At 38.4% G+C, this 21,358-nt stretch overlaps 4 protein-coding genes across 4 annotated transcripts in view; 1 reads left to right on the top strand and 3 right to left on the bottom strand.

The window, feature by feature from the left end:
* Nucleotides 1-241: 241 nt before the first annotated feature.
* Nucleotides 242-21,358, bottom strand: part of LOC131008566 (uncharacterized) — a 590,934-nt gene continuing 569,817 nt past the window's right edge. Inside the window, exon 13 of the transcript XR_009096314.1 lies at nt 242-390. The gene's annotated coding sequence lies outside the window, so the exon portion shown is untranslated. The remainder of the gene's footprint in view (nt 391-21,358) is intronic.
* On the top strand, nt 949-1,829 carry LOC131009922 (LOB domain-containing protein 25-like). Its single transcript, XM_057937321.1, has 2 exons — nt 949-1,216; nt 1,768-1,829. The coding sequence occupies exons 1-2, from the start codon at nt 949-951 to the stop codon at nt 1,827-1,829; spliced, it is 330 nt and encodes a 109-aa protein (XP_057793304.1).
* LOC131008615 (kirola-like) lies at nt 14,910-17,013 on the bottom strand. Its single transcript, XM_057935553.1, has 2 exons — nt 16,752-17,013; nt 14,910-15,317 (listed from the first exon to the last, which is right to left on the bottom strand). The coding sequence occupies exons 1-2, from the start codon at nt 16,936-16,938 to the stop codon at nt 15,064-15,066; spliced, it is 441 nt and encodes a 146-aa protein (XP_057791536.1). The 5' UTR covers nt 16,939-17,013; the 3' UTR covers nt 14,910-15,063.
* On the bottom strand, nt 20,254-21,155 carry LOC131008614 (probable calcium-binding protein CML27). The gene has a single exon (XM_057935552.1). The coding sequence runs from the start codon at nt 20,899-20,901 to the stop codon at nt 20,458-20,460; it is 444 nt and encodes a 147-aa protein (XP_057791535.1). The 5' UTR covers nt 20,902-21,155; the 3' UTR covers nt 20,254-20,457.

The raw sequence follows: 21,358 nt of genomic DNA, 5'->3' as shown, positions 1-21,358 counted from the left end.
AAGATACTTGAATACTTGAAAGAATACTTGAACTCTCCAATTCTCCGCCTCTTCTACTTGTGATACTAGAGATAATTCTTTGTGCTCTTCGATCTTCCACTCCTTCACGTTGTGAAAATGAACACTCCAACACCTCTATTTATAGATTTTAGAGATGGGTTTCGTGGGCTTTATGGGCTTTGGGCCTTCATGCATGGGCCTTAGGGCTTTAGGTGTCTATAAGCCCATTAATTCATTTATATTAAATATTAATTATATATCTATTTATTTTAGGAATAAAATCCCATTTAATAAAATAGAAAATATAATTGAATATTTAATTCATGAATTTACACGTGCCATGATTTAATTCGACGACAATTTAATTGTCTACAAATTGCCCCATCGAGACTTGTTTATGGACGAAATGTCTTTGGTAATAGACGAGTCTCGAAATATATCTTGATAGTTTAAACTCTTATCGCGGAGTTCTTGATTTTAAATTTTGTAAATAGTTTATACTCGTATTTAGGGGTTCTTGAATTTCTTTGGATTTATAAATAGTTTATACTCGTATTTAGGAGTTTTTGAATTTCTTTGGATTTATAAATAGTTTATACTCGTATTTAGGAGTTCTTGAATTTCTTTGGATTTATAAATAGTTTATACTCGTATTTAGGAGTTCTTGAATTTCTTTGGATTTATAAATAGTTTATACTCGTATTTAGGAGTTCTTTATTTGATTTTTTTTTTTTTATTTAACAACTTGGGCTATATAGCATCCTAGCCCACTAATTAAAGTTTGGGCTTTATACTTGAATCATTCGAGTAAAATTCTTGACTATATCACATGGAACTCATCAAAGCATGATTTATTGGGCTTAATCAACTTGGCCCATTTTGCATGAATTTTGTTCAAATCAACTTGAATCATTAGGCCCATTTAAAATAGATTTGCTTTGCAGAATCATGGCTTCTTCATCATCATCTTCGAGCAGCTACTCAAGCCCTCCGTGCGCCTCCTGCAAATTCCTGCGACTGAGATGCCTATCCGGCTGTATCTTCGCTGCGTATTTCCCGGCGGAGGAGCCGACGAAGTTCGTGAACGTGCACAAGATCTTCGGCGTCAGCAACGTGAGCAAGCTGCTGAACGAGATCCCGCCTCACCAGCGCGAGGACACCGTGAAGTCGCTGGCTTACGAAGCCGAGGCTCGGCTGAAAGATCCCGTCTACGGCTGTGTGTGTGGGCCATCACCATTTTTTTAACGCCAGGTCTTCACCCTTCGGCAGGAGCTTGACGCCGAGCTTCTTCCTCACAGATTTGTGTTTACACGCCCTTTCTCAGAAAATCAGAAACGCCGAGCTTCTTCCTCACAGATTTTTCGGCTTCTCTTCATCGGTATGTTTAGTGTGGCGCAGACCATGGGCAGTGCGTTATGCTGCAAGTGTGGCATCTTAATGCCACCAAACGCTGCAAACATGTGTGCCAACTGCCTCCGCTCCGAAGTCGACATAACGGAGGGCCTTCAGAGGCACACTCACATCCACCAATGCTCACATCATGCGCTTTGCAACCGGAAACGGAGCTTCGACTGATGGAACTTCAAACTTCAAAGAAGCCCAATAATCCGTCAGTCGACTAAACTAGGCCCAATTATCCTTACTCTTCTTAGGCCCATTTATGACCCCATGCAACAACTTTAGCTTTTCAGCTGCGTATAAGCACTTTTGACAGCAAATAAACGTCCTTCGTTGCATTAAATGTAGTCTTTTTTTAAGCTTTGGCAGCTTGCTTTGAAGGGCCTTTCATAGCTGGAAGAATAGCTGGAACTCCACTCTTCGGCGGCTAATGTTCAGGGATTTGGTAGCTATCTCTGCCTATAAATAAATCCTTCTTCTGTCATTAGTTTCATTCCATCTGAACTTGGGCAGCGTGTATTCTCTTGTATTTCATAGCCAGAGCAGTCCCCCTTTATCATCTTCTACACAGCCTGCTCTAAGAGTTCTCCTTCGATAGCCATAGTAGCCATAGCTATAGTTCTTAAAACGAAGCTAGGCTTACTTCTAGTTCTCGCGGAGTGCCGCCGAAGGGTCGAAGGTGATCGGAGGATGAGAACTTAGCTTGTTGCTGTTTTCGTAAGGCGCCGGCGAAAGAGGTCGAGAGTTTTCGAGCAGCGAAAGGGCTGTATTGACGACGCAGAAACCGTGTTACATCGAGGTTGGTTCCTTTTCACCATTTCTCTTTCATTTCGAGCTTCTGTCTTTGGCTTACTACAAGCTGTTATTTCATCATTCTTATTTGTTCTCTGCATGGATAGGGTAGGGGCAGCGGTGCCTCGTTTTCTCGTTCTTAGGTGGCGACTTGCCGGAGACGACGGTGTGAATGGTTGCTAACTTATTGCGTTTTTGTCATCTGTTGATGAATCACCGACAGCTTGGTTTATCATTTGTGACCAACGGCGGTAGGAGCAACGTTGGCAGGGAACGACCGAACTTCATCAAAGTGGATCTTCTCACCTCTCTTTCCTCTTTTTCTTGAGCTCGTGCCATTTGAACACTTATGGTGTTCTCTTATTTGATGTACCATTTGTTTCGCTGACATAGCTGTCGAGTTCCTGCTGATTTCGTCGAGCGCCGTCGACGATGTGTGCTGTCAGTAGTTCCGGCGAAGAAGGAGAGATCAAGCTTTGTAGTAGAGGCTTCGAAGTAAAATTCTCTTGCAACCTATGATCCTCCTTTCAACTTTAGATCATGCATGACATGCTCCCTTTAACTCTGTATATAGTATACTTCTACTGTATTTGTGAGCTTTTCATTCATCAAAATTTGATATTTTACTATCCAAGTATCGGCAAGAAACCTTCATTGTATGCTTATTGCTGCTGCGTTTTGCCAAGTCTTAAAACTTCATCCCATGCTTGTTATCGCTGCTATATTTCATCAAATAATATCATGACCGCGGCTTTGGCTTCTTTTGCTGGATTGGTTTTGGCTAGGCGGAGAAGCAGCGAGCATTGTCGTGAGTGTGCCGGGACAAGTTGCGACAACGGAGACTCCAGGCAACTTACTCGCCGGTCTTTGGCAGTAGTGAACGGCAACGAACCGCGTGGTATCGAAGGCGAGAGACGACTGTGGAGCCTTGCGGCAGCTACTGAAACGGGCTTGGAGCGCGGTGGTGGTATTTGGCTTCGGCTTTGTGTCGAGCGGTGAACAGCTATAACAGAGACTCCGTACAGCTTGGAGACGGACGCCGGTGTTCGGTCCGAGGGACGGTGGTCGGTGACTTTATTTTCGGCAGTTAGAGGTACCACCATGAACCACCATTTGCTAGTTTTTGATATGCGTTTATTTTTATTTTTATTTTTTATTTTTATTTTTTATTTATTTTTTTTTTATTAGAGAAGAGAGATGGGCTGATTTTTTTTTTTTGAAAGAGATAGTGGGAGATGGGCTAATTTTGTGAAAGAGATATGGTAGGAAGTGGGCTAAGGGTAATTGGTTTGAGATGGGCCGATTTTTTTTTTTTTTTTAAAGATATTGTGGTCAATGGTCAAGACTATTTGCTGATCTTGAGTGATGATGAGCAAGAGACGGAAATGGGCACGCATCTAAGAGTATTTCCGGCATTGATAGGCCACTATGTGAAACCTTGGCCCAAACTTTTGAATTCTCTATATCAGTCGGAATGGACCAGCGAGATCAGTTTGAACAAAGCGTCGAAGGCTCATACATTGCATCCGGCCCGTCCTTGGCAAAGCAAGGAGTCCAATTTTCTATTGACTTTGAGGCGAAGGATCATCGATAAAGATGCCAAATGGGGAAGGGTTACAAGCTTTCGTGGGGAATTTCATTTCTTTGAAGGCTATTGGGAGTGGACTGAAGATATCCTTAGCCGCTGCGGGAATGAACTCCGAGTTGTTGGTATCTATGATGCAGTTTATGCCTCTCTTTTCACTTATGATTGTCAGCCCGAGATGGTTAAAGCGTTCTGTGAAGCTTGGTGTCCTGCGACGAACACCATCCTCACTTCATCTGGCGAGATGTCTATTTCTCTATGGGATTTACAGTATCTATCAGGGCTTCCGTGTACCGGGACACTATATGATGAGGTTGTACCCTGCGCGAAAGAGATTCTTGGCAAAGATCAGTTTGGCAACCCGTTCATTCCCTTGAGTTGTAGATATTTACTCTCTGCTTACTATTCTCTTAAGCATCGTGATGGCAAGGATCCTAAGAGCTCAGTTTCTATCGATGAATGGATCAAATTTTGGTCGAAGAAAGCTTCAAAGTATTCTCATCCTCCTACTCGCAGGGCAAAGAAATCTCAACGCCCCAAATCGACTCATAATCCGAGTGGTTCATTTGAAGCACATCAATCATGGTCTTCTGAAGAAAGGGCTCCATTCATCGAGCTTGATGCTAGTGACAAGTATCACACCACTATGTACTTGGCAGCTCATATAGCTTGCTGGTTGTGTATCTTTGTTTTTCCAGATGGTGACGCCATGTCGATTAGACCAACCTCTTTCAAAATGGCAAGTTTGATGGCGTGCAAACAGAAAGTTGCCCTTACAGCTCCAGTTCTAGCCAGCATCTACAAAGGGTTGAACACTATCTCTAATTCTATGGAGCCTTCTCTTGTCCCGGTGACGCTACCCTTTCATTTCATATATGGTTGGATAGCGCTCTATTTCAACACTCACATTCCCCTTCCCAGAAGCCTTGGTGTCGCCAAGATGACTCTATACTCAGGCGAAGGAGCTGCGAAGTATTATCTGCCTGTTGCGTGCCGCGAACGAATTCAGTCGTACAATTCGATTCGTTGGAATTGTACCACATTCACCAAGGAAGATGACATTTTCTATGTCGATGGTGAAAATACGAGAGAGATTGAGCAATGCTACTTCATGGCTATTCGCTCGAGTTTTTTGGTTCGCCGGCTGGATGACCACTTCATCGTGGAGTCTTATGGTCCTCACCGCTTCAGCCGTCAATTTAGCTATTACCAAATCGTACCCAGCAGCCTTACTCAGAACATTCGAAGGACATCTCTGGAAGAAGGTCTCAACCTTTGGCGCATGTGTTTGCTGCACAGATCGCGATCAAGGGCATGTTTTCCCCGATCTTCTTTGGACATGAAGATACATTGTTCAGTCGACTATAAAACTTGGTGGGATATGACGTACAGATTTTCTTCTGAAAATAAAATCTCTTCTCCGGCTCATATTACTTTTAAAAGAAAAGATCAGGAAGAAGCAATCAACTCCAAAGATGGAAAGAGGAAGGTCGTCTCTACCACCCTCATAGCTGATTCTGGTAGTAGCAATTCTGAGCGTAATTGGAAAAAGAAGAGAATTGCGGGGTCCTCAAAACCGGCAGAGGGTCACGTTGAGGAAGAGCCAACTCTAGTGGATGTCAATGTGAACAAGGTCTTTCCTCATCTCTTATCTTCTTTTCGTATTGATATATAATTTCACATTCTAATTGCATCTTCTTCTTGCCCTTTTGTAGACTTTGAAAGAAGTGTTTGGAAATAATCTTGAGAAGGGCTCACCAATCGACTGTGTATCCATTGAATCCAATAAGTCAAACGAGATTCCTTGTCTTGCTAAACAATCCCGCCCCCGACCAATGCCATCATGTGGGGCGCCTTCCGAGTTCAATGCCACACGCATGATCGATGATGAACTCAAGTCGTGCTGCAGGATCATCTGGGGAAAGCTTCGTGACAAGGTTGAGAGAACCAAAGTCGAGTTTCTATCGGCGCTTGAAGACGAGATACGGAGTGGCCTTTCCCGTATGAAGATTATTTGTGGTCTTGACCTTTCCAACCTTGAAGATAGTATTGATGAACTATTCTCCAAAGCCACCACTTTTGATAAAGTAAGGTCGGCTTCTCATGAGATCAATGAAGGCCACATACTCAAAGTTCGAGAGGTCAAGGTTTGCCTTCAAGAGAAGTTTGCCAAAGAGAAGAAGGATGCTGCGAATTGTGATGCTTTAAAAGCGGATCTTGATGAGTTGGAGAATCGTAAGAAAGAATTGTTGGTGTCTTTGGAGCAGCGAAGCCTGATACTCAAGACTACTCGTGGTGAGATTAAGGTACTCAAGGAAGACCTGGCCAAGCTTGAAGAGGCTTCGAGAAATGATGAGGTCTTGAAGAATTTGGAAGCCTTGAAGCTTTCACTAGAGTCTATGCAGCAGATTTTGAGAGATCAAGACCCTTTTGCTTAGTATATTGCATTTTTATCATTCCTCTTTTGATGATTCTCATTTGGTTTGTCATGGATATTTTGACATCTTCTCCCAATGTTTGTGCTTCTTTTGATGACTTGATTTTTTTTGCTATTTTGGAATGAAACGTTTTTGGCTTCACATAATCAACTTAAATCATAACTTGATGATATAAATTGAAAAGAGTCAAACACAACTTATGACTGAACTTAGAAATTATCTAAGCTGCCTACGTACCATTTTGAAAGGGATCAAGTCAAAACGTAGTTCATAGGATCAACAAGTGTTTGAGATTGGGTGCCGTGCACAGTTTATACTCATGCGGGCCAGGAGTAACATGCAGTTTAGGCTCGTGCGTCAAGGAGCTGTCTTCATACACTCCATTTTGTTGCTTTTCTTCATCTGACTCATTTTTTGGCGTTTTCTGCTTTTCTATATATATATATATATATATATTTTTTTTTTTTGGCTTTTCATGCTTTCCATTTTTTTTTGCTTTTCTGCTTTTTTTTTTTTTTTAAACTATATACATATGTACATGCTTCAACTTCTACCACCTTTCAAGGATAGTAACGTTTCAGGAACTTGCCGTTGATAGACCCAACTCTGACGTTGTCATCAGAAAGAAGCCTGTATGCTCCGTTTGTGTAGACTTCCTTGACAACATATGGGTCATCCCACCTTGATACGAATTTGTTTCCAACACGATGAGTGACAACGATTGGCCTCCTCACAGCGAGGACCAAATCTCCAACTTGAAAAGAACGCACTCGCACCGTCTTGTTGAAAGACTTTGAGAGGCGAGCTTGGTAGCATTCTAACTTTTGCTGAGCTTCCAGCCTTTTCTCATCTAGAGCTTCGAGTTCCTCCAGACGCAGACGTGCATTTTCTTCTTCAGTTAGCCCTTCCTGAATGGCCATTCTCAAAGAGGGAATTTGTTGCTCGAGAGGAATGACAGCTTCAACCCCATATACCAAAGAGTAAGGCGTTGCCTGCGTAGGAGTTCTATAGGTGGTTCGATATGCCCACAATGCTTCCCCAATACGTTCATGCCAGTCACGCTTTGATTTTGAAACAATTTTCTTCAACAGATTGCACAAAGTCTTGTTGAATGCTTCAGCCAACCCATTTGCCGGTGCATTATACATCGATGACTTCCGTTGCTTGAAGCCGAATTTTTCACAAAGCTTGTTTATCACCGTGTTGCTGAAAGGTGTTCCATTATCAGTTATGATGTAGCGAGGAACTCCATAGCGATAGATGATGTTGGTCTTGATAAACTCAGCAACGGTCTCTTTCTTCACTTCTCTTAATGGTATCGCCTCAGCCCACTTGGAGAAGTAATCGGTCGCTGCCAAAATGTATAAATGCCCCCCTGATGATTTTGTCAATGGACCAACAACATCCATGCCCCAAGCATCAAAAGGCCAGGATGCAACTGTGGGGTGTAGTGGCTCGGGTGGCTGATGAATCAGATTCGCATGAAATTGGCAGGCTTGACATCTTTGCGCATAATCCAAACAATCTTTCACCATAGTTGGCCAGTAGTAGCCCATCCTCTTGATTCGAAAATGCAGCTTTGGTCCCGATTGGTGAGCACCACACACGCCAGAATGCGCTTCTTCCATAGCTTTGGCGGCTTCTTCATTGCTTAAGCATCTTAGAAATACTCCATCAAAAGACCTTCTATAAAGTATTCCTTTGAAAAATATGAAGCGAGTGGCGCGTCGTCGGATGTCAATCCTTCGGCGTGGATTACTTGGTAATTTATCATATTTGAGGTAATCGACCAACAGTTGGCGCCAATCTTCCTCCTCAATCTCAAAGACTTCAACAAGATGGCTTTCGATTTCTTCGTCTTTTTCTTCTTCGAAAATGGGTGGTATGACCCATCTTTCGCATACTGGGATTTGAGTTTCACCACTGATCATAGCTATAGTGGATGCAAGTTTGGCCAAGGCATCTGCCTGCTTGTTTTCACTTCTTGAAATATGCTCAATCTCCACATCTCCGAGCCACTCAATGATCTTTCGAGCATACTTGACGTATGGCAATAATTCAGGTTTCTTTACTTCATACAATCCAAGTATTTGATTAACCACCAATTTAGAATCACCATATACCTTGAGGTGAGATTGTTGCATATTCAACGCCATTTCCAAACCGAGGATCAGAGCTTGATATTCTGCTACATTGTTAGAGCAATTCTCAGTTAGAGTGAAGGAAAATGGCAGCACTTGACGCTCTGGTGTCACGAACACGATCCCGGCACCAGCACCTTCTTTATGAGATGCTCCATCAAAAAACATCCACCATGGTAGGGCGACATCGATTACAAGTGCATCTTCATCCGGGAGGTCATCACTTAGCTCCCATTCAGCAGGAATTGGGTGGTCTGCTAAGAAGTCTGCCAACACTTGTCCCTTCACAGCCTTTTGAGGAACATACACAATCTCAAATTGTTGCAGTTGGAGGTACCAACGTGCAAGTCTGTCAGATAGAACAGGTCTGGACATCACAAACTTTAAAAGGTTTGCCTTAGATACGAGGCGGACAGTGTGAGCTTGAAAATAATGCTTAAGCTTCTGGATAGAGAAAATCAATGCCAAACACAGCTTCTCAATTGGAGCATATTTCAACTCATTTGGTGTCATTGTCCTGCTCAAGTAGTATAATGCATTCTCTTTTCCATCTTCATTCTCTTGCGCAAGCAAAGCTCCCATGGATCGTTCTTGAGCAGCAATATATAAAATCAAGGGGCGTCCTGGCACAGGTGCTGCTAATACAGGAGGCTGCATCAAGTAAGATTTGATGTTCTTGAAAGCATTTCTACATGACTCATCCCACTCGAATGGTATACTCTTCTTCATAATTCGGCTAAATGGTTGACACCTTCCAGCTAAATTTGAAATAAACCTTCGTAAGTATGCTAACTTCCCTTGCAAACTTTTCAGGTCATGAATATTTCGAGGTTCGGGTATTTTTAGTATGGCATCAATCTTTGCTTGTTCAATTTCTATCCCCTGATGGCGAACAATGAACCCAAGAAACTTGCCGGATTTGACGCCAAATGCGCATTTTAATGGATTCATTTTCAACTGATGCTTTCTCAGTCGCTCAAAAATCATTCGTAGATCTTGCAGGTGATTGTTTCGTTTTTTGGACTTAACCACCAAATCATCCACGTAACACTCAACATTTTTATGAAGTATATCATCAAATATCTTCTGCATGGCTCTTTGGTAAGTGGCACCAGCGTTCTTCAACCCAAATGGCATCACTTTGTAGCAATAGATTCCTTTCGGGGTTCGAAATGCTGTTAACTCTTCCTCATTTGGTGACATGCGAATTTGATTGTAACCGGAAGATCCATCCATGAAGGTTAATGCTTCATGCCCAGTTGTGGCATCGATCATCAATTCGGCAATTGGCAATGGAAAGTCATCCTTGGGGCATGCTTCATTCAAGTCCCTGAAGTCAACACATACACGAATTTGTCCATTTTTCTTTCTTACTGGAACAATGCTTGAAATCCATGTTGGGTATTTGACTTCTCTAATAAAACCCACATTGATGAGTTTGTTCACTTCAGCTTCAATTAGAGGAACTAATTCTGGTCGGAATCGGCGCTGGGCCTGCTTGACTGGTCGTGCATCCTTTCTAACGGCTAAATGATGAACAGCTATCTTGGAGCTCAACCCCGGCATTTCCTTATAAGACCATGCAAAGATGTCTTTGAATTCTTTGAGCAATTCGATATATGAGTATTCCTCATCAACGGTCAGCAACGCGCTGATGTAAGTGGGTCGTGGATCTTCAATAGTGCCCAAATTAATTTCTCTCAATTCATCAACAGTAGCCTTAACTCCTTCTTCAAACTGTTGAGGAGCTATTTCAGCGTCTTCTTCTTCGACAACCACTTCTTCACATGAGGTGATATGGTTTGATGTAACAATATCTTCGCAACGCACTTGACCTTGAGTAGTATGAGAAATTGGATTGTTAGCACCATTAGTAATGTAGTAAGATGAAGCCACACTCTCTCTATCTTCATCGTCTTCGGCATCCCGTGTAAAGATGATTGTCTTCATTTTGGCCTTCAATTCTTTTCCACATGATATGAGCAAAGTGGTACACCTCTTCATACGAGAAGGAATCGAGCTCCTTAGCTTTTCTGTTATGTCCAATTCATTGGCCCCTTTTGTCACGTCCTTTTTCCATGACTTGCCTTTGCCAAGCCTTTTAAAGACAGATATTCGTTGAGCTTTTCTTTCATCCAATCTTTTGAAAACAGAAACCCTTTGGGTTCTCCGATTGCTTGAAGATTTCGGGATTTGCTTGGTGCTAGCATAGTTAGCAGTGGCTCTCTTGATGGCAATACGAATGGGGCTTTGCACCATGTATCCCAAGCCTGCCTTGGGATTTTGGCTTGTATTAGCAGTTTTTCTCACATGAGACTTTGACGTGGAGCTTTCTTGGGGATTGTATCCAGCATTCACAAGGAGTTTGTATGCCTTCGGACCAAAGTGTTTTGAGAGTTCTTTGTCTGAGAGATCTCCATGTTCTGTGGCACCACTTTGCTTTGGTTGGACAAAATCTTTGAGTGACTGAGGAATGGGCTTTTTGGCATCAATCTTAGTCAAAGGGATGGTGAAACCTTCCATCTTTGGGCGAGATTCTTTCTCTTGGCGGGATCCTGACTCCTCCTGTGGTACATCCATTTCCACCCTTGTTGCTTTAGTTCTTCCCAAATAGAATTGAGCATCGGCGAAATGTGACTCTGCTTCTGTGAAAGGTTTGTGATCACCAACCACTTTTCTTACGGTGCCATTTTGATAGTATTTGAAGCATTGGTGCAATGTAGAAGGAATAACACCATTTTCATGAAGCCATGGTCGACCCAGAAGCATGTTGTAGGATGTCCTTGCATCAATCACATGAAGCAACGCTGTGGACTCCATGTCCTGCATCTGCAATCGCAGCCTTATAGTTCCAAGAGCTCTTTGCCCTTCATGGTTGAAACCTTGAATCATCAATCGACTGTTTGACAGCTCTTCTGCTTGGATTCCCAATTGCTTCAAAGTCCTTAGTGGCAAGATATTGACTGCCGAGCCTCCATCGATGAGAATTCGATTGACCTTTTGCTTCTGTGTATAACAACTCACGAACAATGGCCTGTTATGAGGTTCGAATCCAAGTTGCAAGTCTTCATTGGAGAATGTGATTGCCAATGCATCATCGTCTTCTTCCATGTTTATTTCAGGTTCTTCATCTACTTGGTTGGATGTATCATACAGGGTTCCAATACCTTCTATTATGTCATTCAAGTCGGTGGAGACCATATTTACAGTAGTAGCGTCTTCTTCAAGAGATATTTTCCCTTCTCGAGCTAACCGCATGACCCTGTCTTTGAAGATGAAGCAATCATGTATGGGGTGCCCAACCAGACGATGGTATTTGCAATAATTTGGATCGTCTGTCCTCCCTGCTTCATTTGGTCGCTTCATTTCTGGCAACTCGATAAGCTTTTCTTTGAGCAGGTCATCAAAAATTCCTGAAACATCAGAGTCTAAGAAAGGGTATTGCTTTTGTTGCATTTCTTTCAAGGTAAGTCTTCTTTGCCCCATGTCTCGGGAAGAGTTCTGATTGTCTCGTGGAGCATTCTGGTTGTCTTCCTGATTAACTTCTTTTTTTAGAAATTTCACAGAAGTTGCTTTTACTGCCATAGATTCCTTCTTTGGTGCTTTGTCATATGGTTTTCCTCCTTTCTTGAATTCTGGCTTGAATTTGCTAGACTCCTGGATTGGTGGTCCTTCGATCCCTCTTGCCATCATGCTCAACTCCATATCATGAGCTCTAGTGGCTAGTTCCTCGAATGTTCTTGGCTGGATTCCTAGCAGAATATATTGCAAGCCCCAATGCATCCCTTGAATACACATTTCGATGGCAGATGATTCAGACAATCGATCCTTGCAGTTGAGACAAAGGTTTCTCCATCGGTTGATGTAGTCAATGACTGGCTCTTCTTTGAATTGACGTGAACTTGTGAGCTCCACCATGCTGACAGTTCTTCTAGTGCTATAGAAGCGGTTGAGGAACTCATGCTCCAGTTGTTCCCAACTATCAATTGAGTTTGATTCTAAGTCGGTGTACCAATCAAAGGCATTACCTTTCAATGAGCGAACAAACTGTTTGACCAAATGATCTCCATAAGTACCAGCGTTGTTGCATGTTTCAATGAAATGAGCCACATGTTATCTTGGATTTCCTTTGCCATCAAACTGTTGAAATTTTGGTGGTTGATAGCCAAGAGGCATCCTCATACTGTCAATTCGCCGAGTATATGGCTTGGAGTAAGTTAACGATGACTTGGAGCTTCCATCGGAGTTATTCTTCATTGTTGCTTCGATGAACTCTTTGAGTTGGTCAATGGGAATGAGGCCACCAGACGAGAAGAGAATGTCTTTTCCTGAAGGCCTTTTTCCATCACTCTTTGATTTGTCTTTGGAGATTTCTTCATCGTTATTCTCTCCATCTTCTTCGTTTTCTTCGCCTTCCCTATCGTTGTTGGCGTGGCTTGAATCTCCTTTTTCTCCTTTAAGCTTTGCAATCTGGGCATCTTGCTCTTGGATGTGCTTGGTTAGAGATTCAACCATCTTTGTCAAGTTCAAGAGTTGTTCCTCCATGGTGGAAGTGTTTGTCATCATGACACTTGCATGGAGTTGATAATTTTCAGTGGGGAATGTGAAGCTTCTCTCAAAGTTGTCATCTTCTTCATGGATAGATGGAAGACGGGAGGTCGACTTGGACACCTCTTGCATCAATTTTGCTTTGTTTCGCGTGATCATACCGATGCTTTCCGAAGAACCTTTAGATGAAGCTGGAGCAGTTGCATTTGGTTGAATGGACATTGTTCAAGATTTTTGGTGAAGAGTAGAGATGAGAGGTAGAGATGTCCCACTGGGCGTGCCAAAATTTGTAAACACAAATTTTGTATTTCAATTTGATAAAATACAAAATGCGTTACAAAGATAATTTGATAGATTTGAAGATAGACTTATGCGGGTTGCAATCTCTAGTTAATCCTCTGATTCTTCTCTTCCATTTGATTCTTGAACAAGCTCGAAGGTTCTTGAAATACTTGTTTTGATGACGCCAATCCAAAGGACTCAAGTCATGATTTTGGATTGAACATTGAACTTGATTTGATTTGAGAACATTCTTAGAATTTGTAAGAATGCCTTGAAGCTTTTGAACTTGATTTCTTTGGATACTTGAAGATCACTTCAAAGATTCGCAGGAATACTTGAACATTTGAAGAAATACTCGAAGATTTGAAGATCCTTGAATACTTGAAGATTTTGAAGGATACTTGAAGATTTGAATGCTCAAATACTTGAAGATTCGAAGGATACTTGAAGATTTGAATGCTCAAATACTTGAAGATTCGAAGGATACTTGAAGATTTGAATACTCAAACGATTGAAGATTTGAAGGAGACTTGAACGTTAGATAGAATTCTTCAAGATACTTGAATACTTGAAAGAATACTTGAACTCTCCAATTCTCCGCCTCTTCTACTTGTGATACTAGAGATAATTCTTTGTGCTCTTCGATCTTCCACTCCTTCACGTTGTGAAAATGAACACTCCAACACCTCTATTTATAGATTTTAGAGATGGGCTTCGTGGGCTTTATGGGCTTTGGGCCTTCATGCATGGGCCTTAGGGCTTTAGGTGTCTATAAGCCCATTAATTCATTTATATTAAATATTAATTATATATCTATTTATTTTAGGAATAAAATCCCATTTAATAAAATAGAAAATATAATTGAATATTTAATTCATGAATTTACACGTGCCATGATTTAATTCGACGACAATTTAATTGTCTACAGGAACACCACACAAACGCAACATAAATTCTAAAACTGGTTCATCAACTGTTCATGAGCCTCATACAGTAGAATGATCTTTCGATATATACTTACCAGTCAATTCAAATGATTAACTATGTAGGATAACTATACAAACTTATTATTCATCATAGAATTGTTCTCCAATCATAGAATTCAAACTCAGATGTTTCATTTATTCATCAAGAAATGCATCCGCCGTATATCATGGCTTTAAAAAGTTGAAAACAATTATCTGGTCTCACAATAATTAAAGGTTCTGATTTGAATAATTTCCACGTGCGACTATATATATAGGAACTATTTCTACTAAACTATTTATTCGAAGTAACCTTAAATAATACACAGACGCGTATATGAGTAGCAATTGGTAGGAGCCGAAAGGAGTTTACATAGGTAAATCGAAGTGACATACTTGCGTACTGTTGTATGCCTTTAATTAATTATGTAGTTTTGAGAGCATGGCTTGCATGCGGATATGATTACTTTCTAGTTAACAATATGGGTAAGATTTTTATTTTATCCCTATGTAATTAAGAACTGCATTTTTCTCATAAGAATGTAAGAACACTGTACAAAACGCATAAATTTATTGCATTAATTTACTGCACTATGAAAGAAAAGGAATCTCTGTTGCTCATGAGATTCAAACTCAGGTGCCTAAATCTTAGCTATTAAGAAGTTGAAATAATTCTTTGTTCTCTTAATAATTAAAAGTTCTCATTTGAACTATTTCCACCTATAAGTCTATATATATTATATAATAAAGACAATTAGTATTTATGCGAAGTAAACTTAAATAATACATACACGCGTAGATATAAAAGGACATTACATAGGATAAGTCGAAGTGACGACGTTATTGCGTACAGTAGTATGGGTTTGATTAAATTATGTAGTTTTTGAGCACTTGGATTGAAGATGATGAGATGATCAATTGCTGAGAAGGTAAAGATCCAAAACTTTTGAAAGCTTAGTGGCAAGTTTAGCATAGTCATCTGGATTAGGTGCTGACTCATTGTTTTTCTCGAACTCAAAACTCCAATTCACAGAGCCATCGGTGATACTAATTTTGCACACGAATGTAGAGTATAACTGCAAAATGTCCCCTTCAACAGCTCTCATTGTCATGGATCTCTCTCCATCATTTATTTCATCAGTCTTCACCTTCAAGCTCATTGCCTTACCTGTCATCAAATTTTTATTTGCATGTATGTATATATATTAATCATATGCGTCTCATGTTCAAGTTAAAGAATTTGTACTATATATATATATATATATATATACTAGCATTTGCACCCCGTGCAATGCACGGGAAATGATTTTATATTTTTATAATTTATATTAATTAATACCAACTTAAGTATTATATTTATAAATATAAATATAAAATAATTTTAACTGAATATATTTGATTTTAATATTGAAAAAAATAAAATAAATAAGAATTCATAATAATAAATATTGATATTACGAAAAGACATAAAAATAAAAATAAATTAAAAAATAGATTCATTCAAAAAAATTACAGAGAATTTTGTTTATTTTAATATTTAAATGAATATAACTTTTACATTTTAAATCAAATATTTATATAAAATTTATCAAATTAAAGCTCTTATCGTGAATTTTATTTTGATATGCATATTAAATATTTTATAATTAGCCGAGTTTCACAATTTTAGAAAGAGATAAAAGAAATAAGAAGATCAAAAAAAAAAAATATAAAGAAAAAATATAGTTTACAAATAAACCTTCAATTTTATTATAACTACAAACTTGTCACTTAATTTTGAAATCAATTTGAAATTGATTTCAAATTGAAATTTTGACTTTTTAATATAGTATAGATTTACACGTATAATTGACATATAAAATTATTTAAATTATATTAATTACGTAATACTTTTACTAAGGTAATAGAAAAATAGAAAACCTAGGGAATAAAATATGGTAAACCCATTACCATCCAAAATTTATGCCTTAGTCATTTCGTATGAATAATCAAAATTTTATTTTATTGAGAAAATAAATCAATAATTACTAACATTCCATTAAAAACTACAAATTAACAAAATAAGCTTAATAAAAAAAAATATAGGAATAATTTCGATTTCAAATTATTAAGCATTTATTCAACATCTTATTTGTAATAGGTCCATAATTCTAGCTCAACCAATTCATCATTTGATAAATTTGCATTTATTAACTATATTGGACAATTTCGTTCATTAACAAATAAGATATTGCATATATATACATATCGAATTTGCTAATAAATACTATTTCAAAAATTGAACGTGGTTAGAAGCAGTTTTTTTTTGGTAACACGTTTTTCTCCATATTTTTTTTTATCTAATTTGTAACCTTGAATTCTCTTTAATTTACAAAATTGCCACTCAAATCAATTTGAAATTGATTTGAAATCAATTTCTAATTGAAAACTGCTGTTTTAATATAGTATAGATAGCTAGGTAGGGCAAGATCCAATAAAAAATGTCTTTATTTTGTTGATGGATGATCATGATTATTGATTTAATTTCAATGGAATAAACTCAATTCTTATTTATATACGCATACAATAAAATAAAATTGCATATATAATTGGAAATACTGACCGAGTACATATTCGACGAGCTTGACATTTCCAGCACAGCCTTCCTCTCCTTCAATTAACTTGGCACTTTTGAAGACCTGTGGGAACACATGGACAAAGTTGTTTAGGTTATATTTGAAGAAATCATACACCTTTGCAGGAGGACTTGTAATCTCTGCCTTAGCCTCAAGCTTAGCAATTTGAGCCATGCCTTTTGTTTTTTCTAGATAAGAGAAGAAAATTAATGTGATATTGCATAAAACTATAGCTCATATTTGGAAAATTTATAGTGTAGATTTTTTGCATGAAGAATAAATTAAAGGAGACCACAACATAAAGGAATCTCCTTTCATGCAAATGGGCCTATATATTGCTTGTGATAGACAAACAGGTGAGCTCTTCTTCACAAAAGAATTTTCATTACACAATAAAATGAAAGAAACAAATTAATTAATAAAATGAAAGAAACAAATTAATTAACTGTCCCAAAAAAATTAATTAAAGAAGCCAAATAAAAGGAAGAGATATCTTATACTAATATTAATTTAGTTGGAAAAGCATACAAAAAATCTATCAATACCTTGAAATATAAGCTAGAGTTAATAACTTGAAATATAATTAAGGGCTCATTCACAAGAGAAACCTTGAAATATAAGGGTTGATAACTTAATATATTGCACGTAAATGCATAAATTAATTATGACTAAAATATGATTTTTAACTAAATAAAAACCTTGGGTGAAAAAAACACATGCAGGAATTTCTTAAGTTTTTGAATTTTGCCCGAAATTAAAAATTCCGACAGATTTGTTCCTATATATGCACCTGAATTCAAATTCCAACAAGAAAAAATATATAGAGTACAGGCCGAGGAGAGTATAGTTGTTTCCTCAATTTCGATTAGAAATACATATGGATAAGTTTCGATGCTGTGTGGATTTTAATTTGACCAACATTTGGACTCAAGCTAATTAAATTCCGAAAACATGTAGAGTTAGTGTAATCTTTACCATTTTTTAAAAATAATTTAAGAACGTCCCTCTTGGGACACCAAGCGGTGCGACCTCCTGTATGTGAACAGTGAGGTCCCGGGTTCAAATCCCACTGCTCCCCCTCCCCAACTCCCCTAAGTAAAAAAAAAATAATAATAATTTAAGAACTTAATTTGAGTATTTGACCGTGGGATGGGTTCAAAGTAATCCAATACCATCAATTTCAGGGAATCGTCATAGATATATGACTTCAATTATTTGTATATATCAGGGTTAATTATAATTTATAGAATAAACTTTCAACAAATTTTAATTTGTAGCTTTAACTTTGAATTTTTTTTTTTTATATATTTTAAGTTTTAAAAAGAAATTGTTTAATTATGATCACAATCATACCGAAATGATGACTGTGATTGATCTTTAATGAAATAGCACTTGAAGCAATACTTATTCACCACGAAACTAAAGTTTAATGTATTCTAGACTGATTTTTTTTTCTTTCAAAAGTAAGTAATTTATTCGTCATTGAACCATTGATATAGTCAAAATCGCGCCTAATTAAATGGAAACGAAACGATGGTGAGGCGACAGTGGAGGAGCAGTGGCGAGGAGAACGGTGGTGCGGCACAGAACGTGAGCAGTGATGGGAACGGGAAAGCCTTAACATTTTTAACCCTACCTTCTAATTATTTTTTAAAAATCACATCACACATCAAACATACAATCTCGGACTATTAGGCTCAGCATCGTAAATCGTTTTAAACTTATGCCTACAACAACAGACTCTAATGTATGGTGTCTACGACCGCATTTATGTGCTGAAAGATAATACACAAATATACGATAACAGACAAAACATATACGACACAAATTTTGACAAAAATCAATATATGTATATATATATATATATATATATATATTGATAAATTAACAGTATTAAATAAGAAATTTAAAGACCGTGTCCAACAGGGACTCGAATCCAAGACCTTTGGTCTTAGGCATTAACTAACCCCTTATCGCTTGATCAACACACGCACACACAAAAATCAATATTATATGTGCGGTGTGTGTCCAATTTTTTTGTAGTGATCAATTTCTGTGAAGTAGCCAGCTAGACTATCTAAGGAAAGTTTTGAAGCAGGTTCGAAGTTATCTATTTGATGACATATAGAAAAAGAAATTACAAAGACGCGGAATATTTGTATTACATCTTTTATAAAGTTAGATAAATGCAATAAAGTTGTATGGGGAGGAATATGCATAAATGTCCAATCAAGTTTGAGTGGTGTACCACCAAATAATGGACTACACTTTGTGCTCGTTAGTTTAGTGCCGGAGCGGTAGATGTGGGCGGCATCGGCCTCCTTATTTGGTCAAGCTACAATAGGTTGAACTCATTGCGGAAAACTCCAAAAATTTTAATATATGAATATTATACAATTTGTTATTTTTATCATATACACTTATAATTTCATTTCTGCACAATTTTATTTGTCTAATTAGGATTTTTTTTCTTTCTCTGTATCTTACTCACAATTCACTCTCTAACTAATAAACTCTATTACTCAAATACTTTGACAATTTATAAATTCTTGACATATTACATTTTATAAACTTTTGAAAACTTATAAGCTCTTAATTAAGATAAGTTAAGTCAAACACACTATTAATGAAAGCAACGAAACACAGCTCAGTTTGTTTGTTTGTTTTGTAAATAAAAATTTTATTCACGCACGAGGGGTGCAACTCAAAAGTGAGATACAAAGTTATACACTGATACAATAAGCCAAATTACAACAATTTAAGGCAACAAGGTGGATTACAAATTCAATTACCCAAACTATAACAAGCAACACTAGGAAATAGATTTGATACCCAAAATCAAAACTTCACTTTAATCATCTCGATAAGGTCATCGTAGCAACTCGAGGAGTTCTTGAATACTATCTCAGTTCGATGAATCCATAAGTTCCATATAACACAAATTCATAGAGCTTTCCACTATTTCACCGAACTTTTCATACTTGCAATTCTGAAGAACCCTAATTTCATTTAAAACGATGAGAGAGGAGAAGGGATCTGTAAAGAGATGAGAGAGGGGTTAGTGGGAGAGAGGTGATCGGTGGCTTGGTCGCGGCGGCCGGAGGAGAAGAGAGGAGAGGAGCAGATCATCTCTGAAGAACCCTAATTTCATTTAAAACGATGATGTTTAATGTTCTCACTTAAACACAGTCAGTGATTCGCCGAAAATTTAATCCTACGTGGATTTCCGACAACCATGTCAGCATAAGTTTAGGGATCGATCAATTTTATGGGAAAAATAAGAATCGGAATTAAGTTCAAAAATTTAATCACTACCTTTTGAAGGTCAAAGAAAATATGCGAATTTCGTGAAACCACAAGGATTTTGGTGCTATTTTCCATAAAAAAATCTTTCTTAATATAGCTATATCTATATAATCAAATGCCGGGTCAATTTTTTTCCCAATGATTCGGTCACCACATTTTACTGAGAAAAGAAAAATCATAATCTGAACGAAACAATATTAAATTAGACCTTCGCGATTCCATTAATTACAATGGCGTGACAATGTAATTAGGTACGTACCATACAATAGCTAGGTTCTTAATTACTGCGTCAACACATACATTACTTCAATTAAAAATTACAAACACCAAATGCGAAAGTCAAAAGGATTACGACATAGTTAGCGATAATTAAACACATGGTATTAATCAAGACGTGTTCCCCGTCATCATCTTGTTGAATTCTTGGAAGTTAATGAATCCATCGGCGTCGACGTCGAAGGAGCTGATCATTCTCTGACAATCCTCGACGGAGCACTTCTCCCCGAGAGAGCAGAGCACCGAATGCAGCTCGGCGGCGGAGATCATGCCGTTCTTGTCCTTGTCGTACAAGTCGAACGCCTCCCTCAGCTCCTTCTCGTCGCCCTCGCCGCGGAGCTGGAACGACTTGAACTCATCCAGATCGATGTAGCCGTCGCAGTCGGCGTCCAGCTCCGACATCATCAGCGCCACCTCCTCGCTCGACGCGCCCGCGCCCAGGCTGTTCAGCACGGCGCCCAGCTCAGCTGAAGAGATCTTGTGGTCGCCGTCGGCGTCGAACTTGCTGAACACTTTCTCCACTTCGTCTACTTGGCTTGCTCCCTTTTCCTCCATTCTTAACTGCGGCTCAACAATCTTTATTTCTTTTTTATTTTTTTTGTTTCGTTTAATTTGGTGGGTGTTAATTTATATAGCAAGGCTACGCGTTTTTGACGCGTAGAGTGAAGAATTAGTTACCCCTTTTATTCTTTCTTTTTGGTGGTTAATTACAAAACTTCTAAGGCTGGACCAGTGATCGGATCTATTAATTTCGAAAGAGTTGACCACACCCTTTTTTAGTCTACCTTCGAGAGTTTCATTCAAATTATTAGTATTAGTAACATTGAATATTCATCTTTTAAGTGGTCTCTTTATCATATAATCCAATGAAATATTCATCTTCTAGGTGGTCTTTATCATATAATCTAATTGATTGTTCAAAAGTGTTAATAACTCTAAAAAACCACTTTACTTATTAAAATCTATACATCTATACTAATAGAAAAAGTGTCAGGCACAACTTGTGGATTCC

Source organism: Salvia miltiorrhiza, chromosome 2 (assembly GCF_028751815.1).
Source record: "Salvia miltiorrhiza cultivar Shanhuang (shh) chromosome 2, IMPLAD_Smil_shh, whole genome shotgun sequence".
Classification (NCBI taxonomy): Eukaryota; Viridiplantae; Streptophyta; class Magnoliopsida; order Lamiales; family Lamiaceae; genus Salvia; species Salvia miltiorrhiza.
This window is presented reverse-complemented; position numbering and strand designations above follow the sequence as displayed.

Excerpts from the sequence above, each read along its gene's own strand:
- LOC131009922 (XM_057937321.1), top strand. The coding sequence starts at position 949 with ATGGCTTCTTCATCATCATCTTCGAGCAGCTACTCAAGCCCTCCGTGC. Across the intron at positions 1,217-1,767 it reads GAAAGATCCCGTCTACGGCT|CTTGCTTTGAAGGGCCTTTC; the intron begins GTGTGTGTGGGC and ends AAGCTTTGGCAG.
- LOC131008615 (XM_057935553.1), bottom strand. The coding sequence starts at position 16,938 with ATGGCTCAAATTGCTAAGCTTGAGGCTAAGGCAGAGATTACAAGTCCT. Across the intron at positions 15,318-16,751 it reads GCTCGTCGAATATGTACTCG|GTAAGGCAATGAGCTTGAAG; the intron begins GTCAGTATTTCC and ends ATTTGATGACAG.
- LOC131008614 (XM_057935552.1), bottom strand. The coding sequence starts at position 20,901 with ATGGAGGAAAAGGGAGCAAGCCAAGTAGACGAAGTGGAGAAAGTGTTC.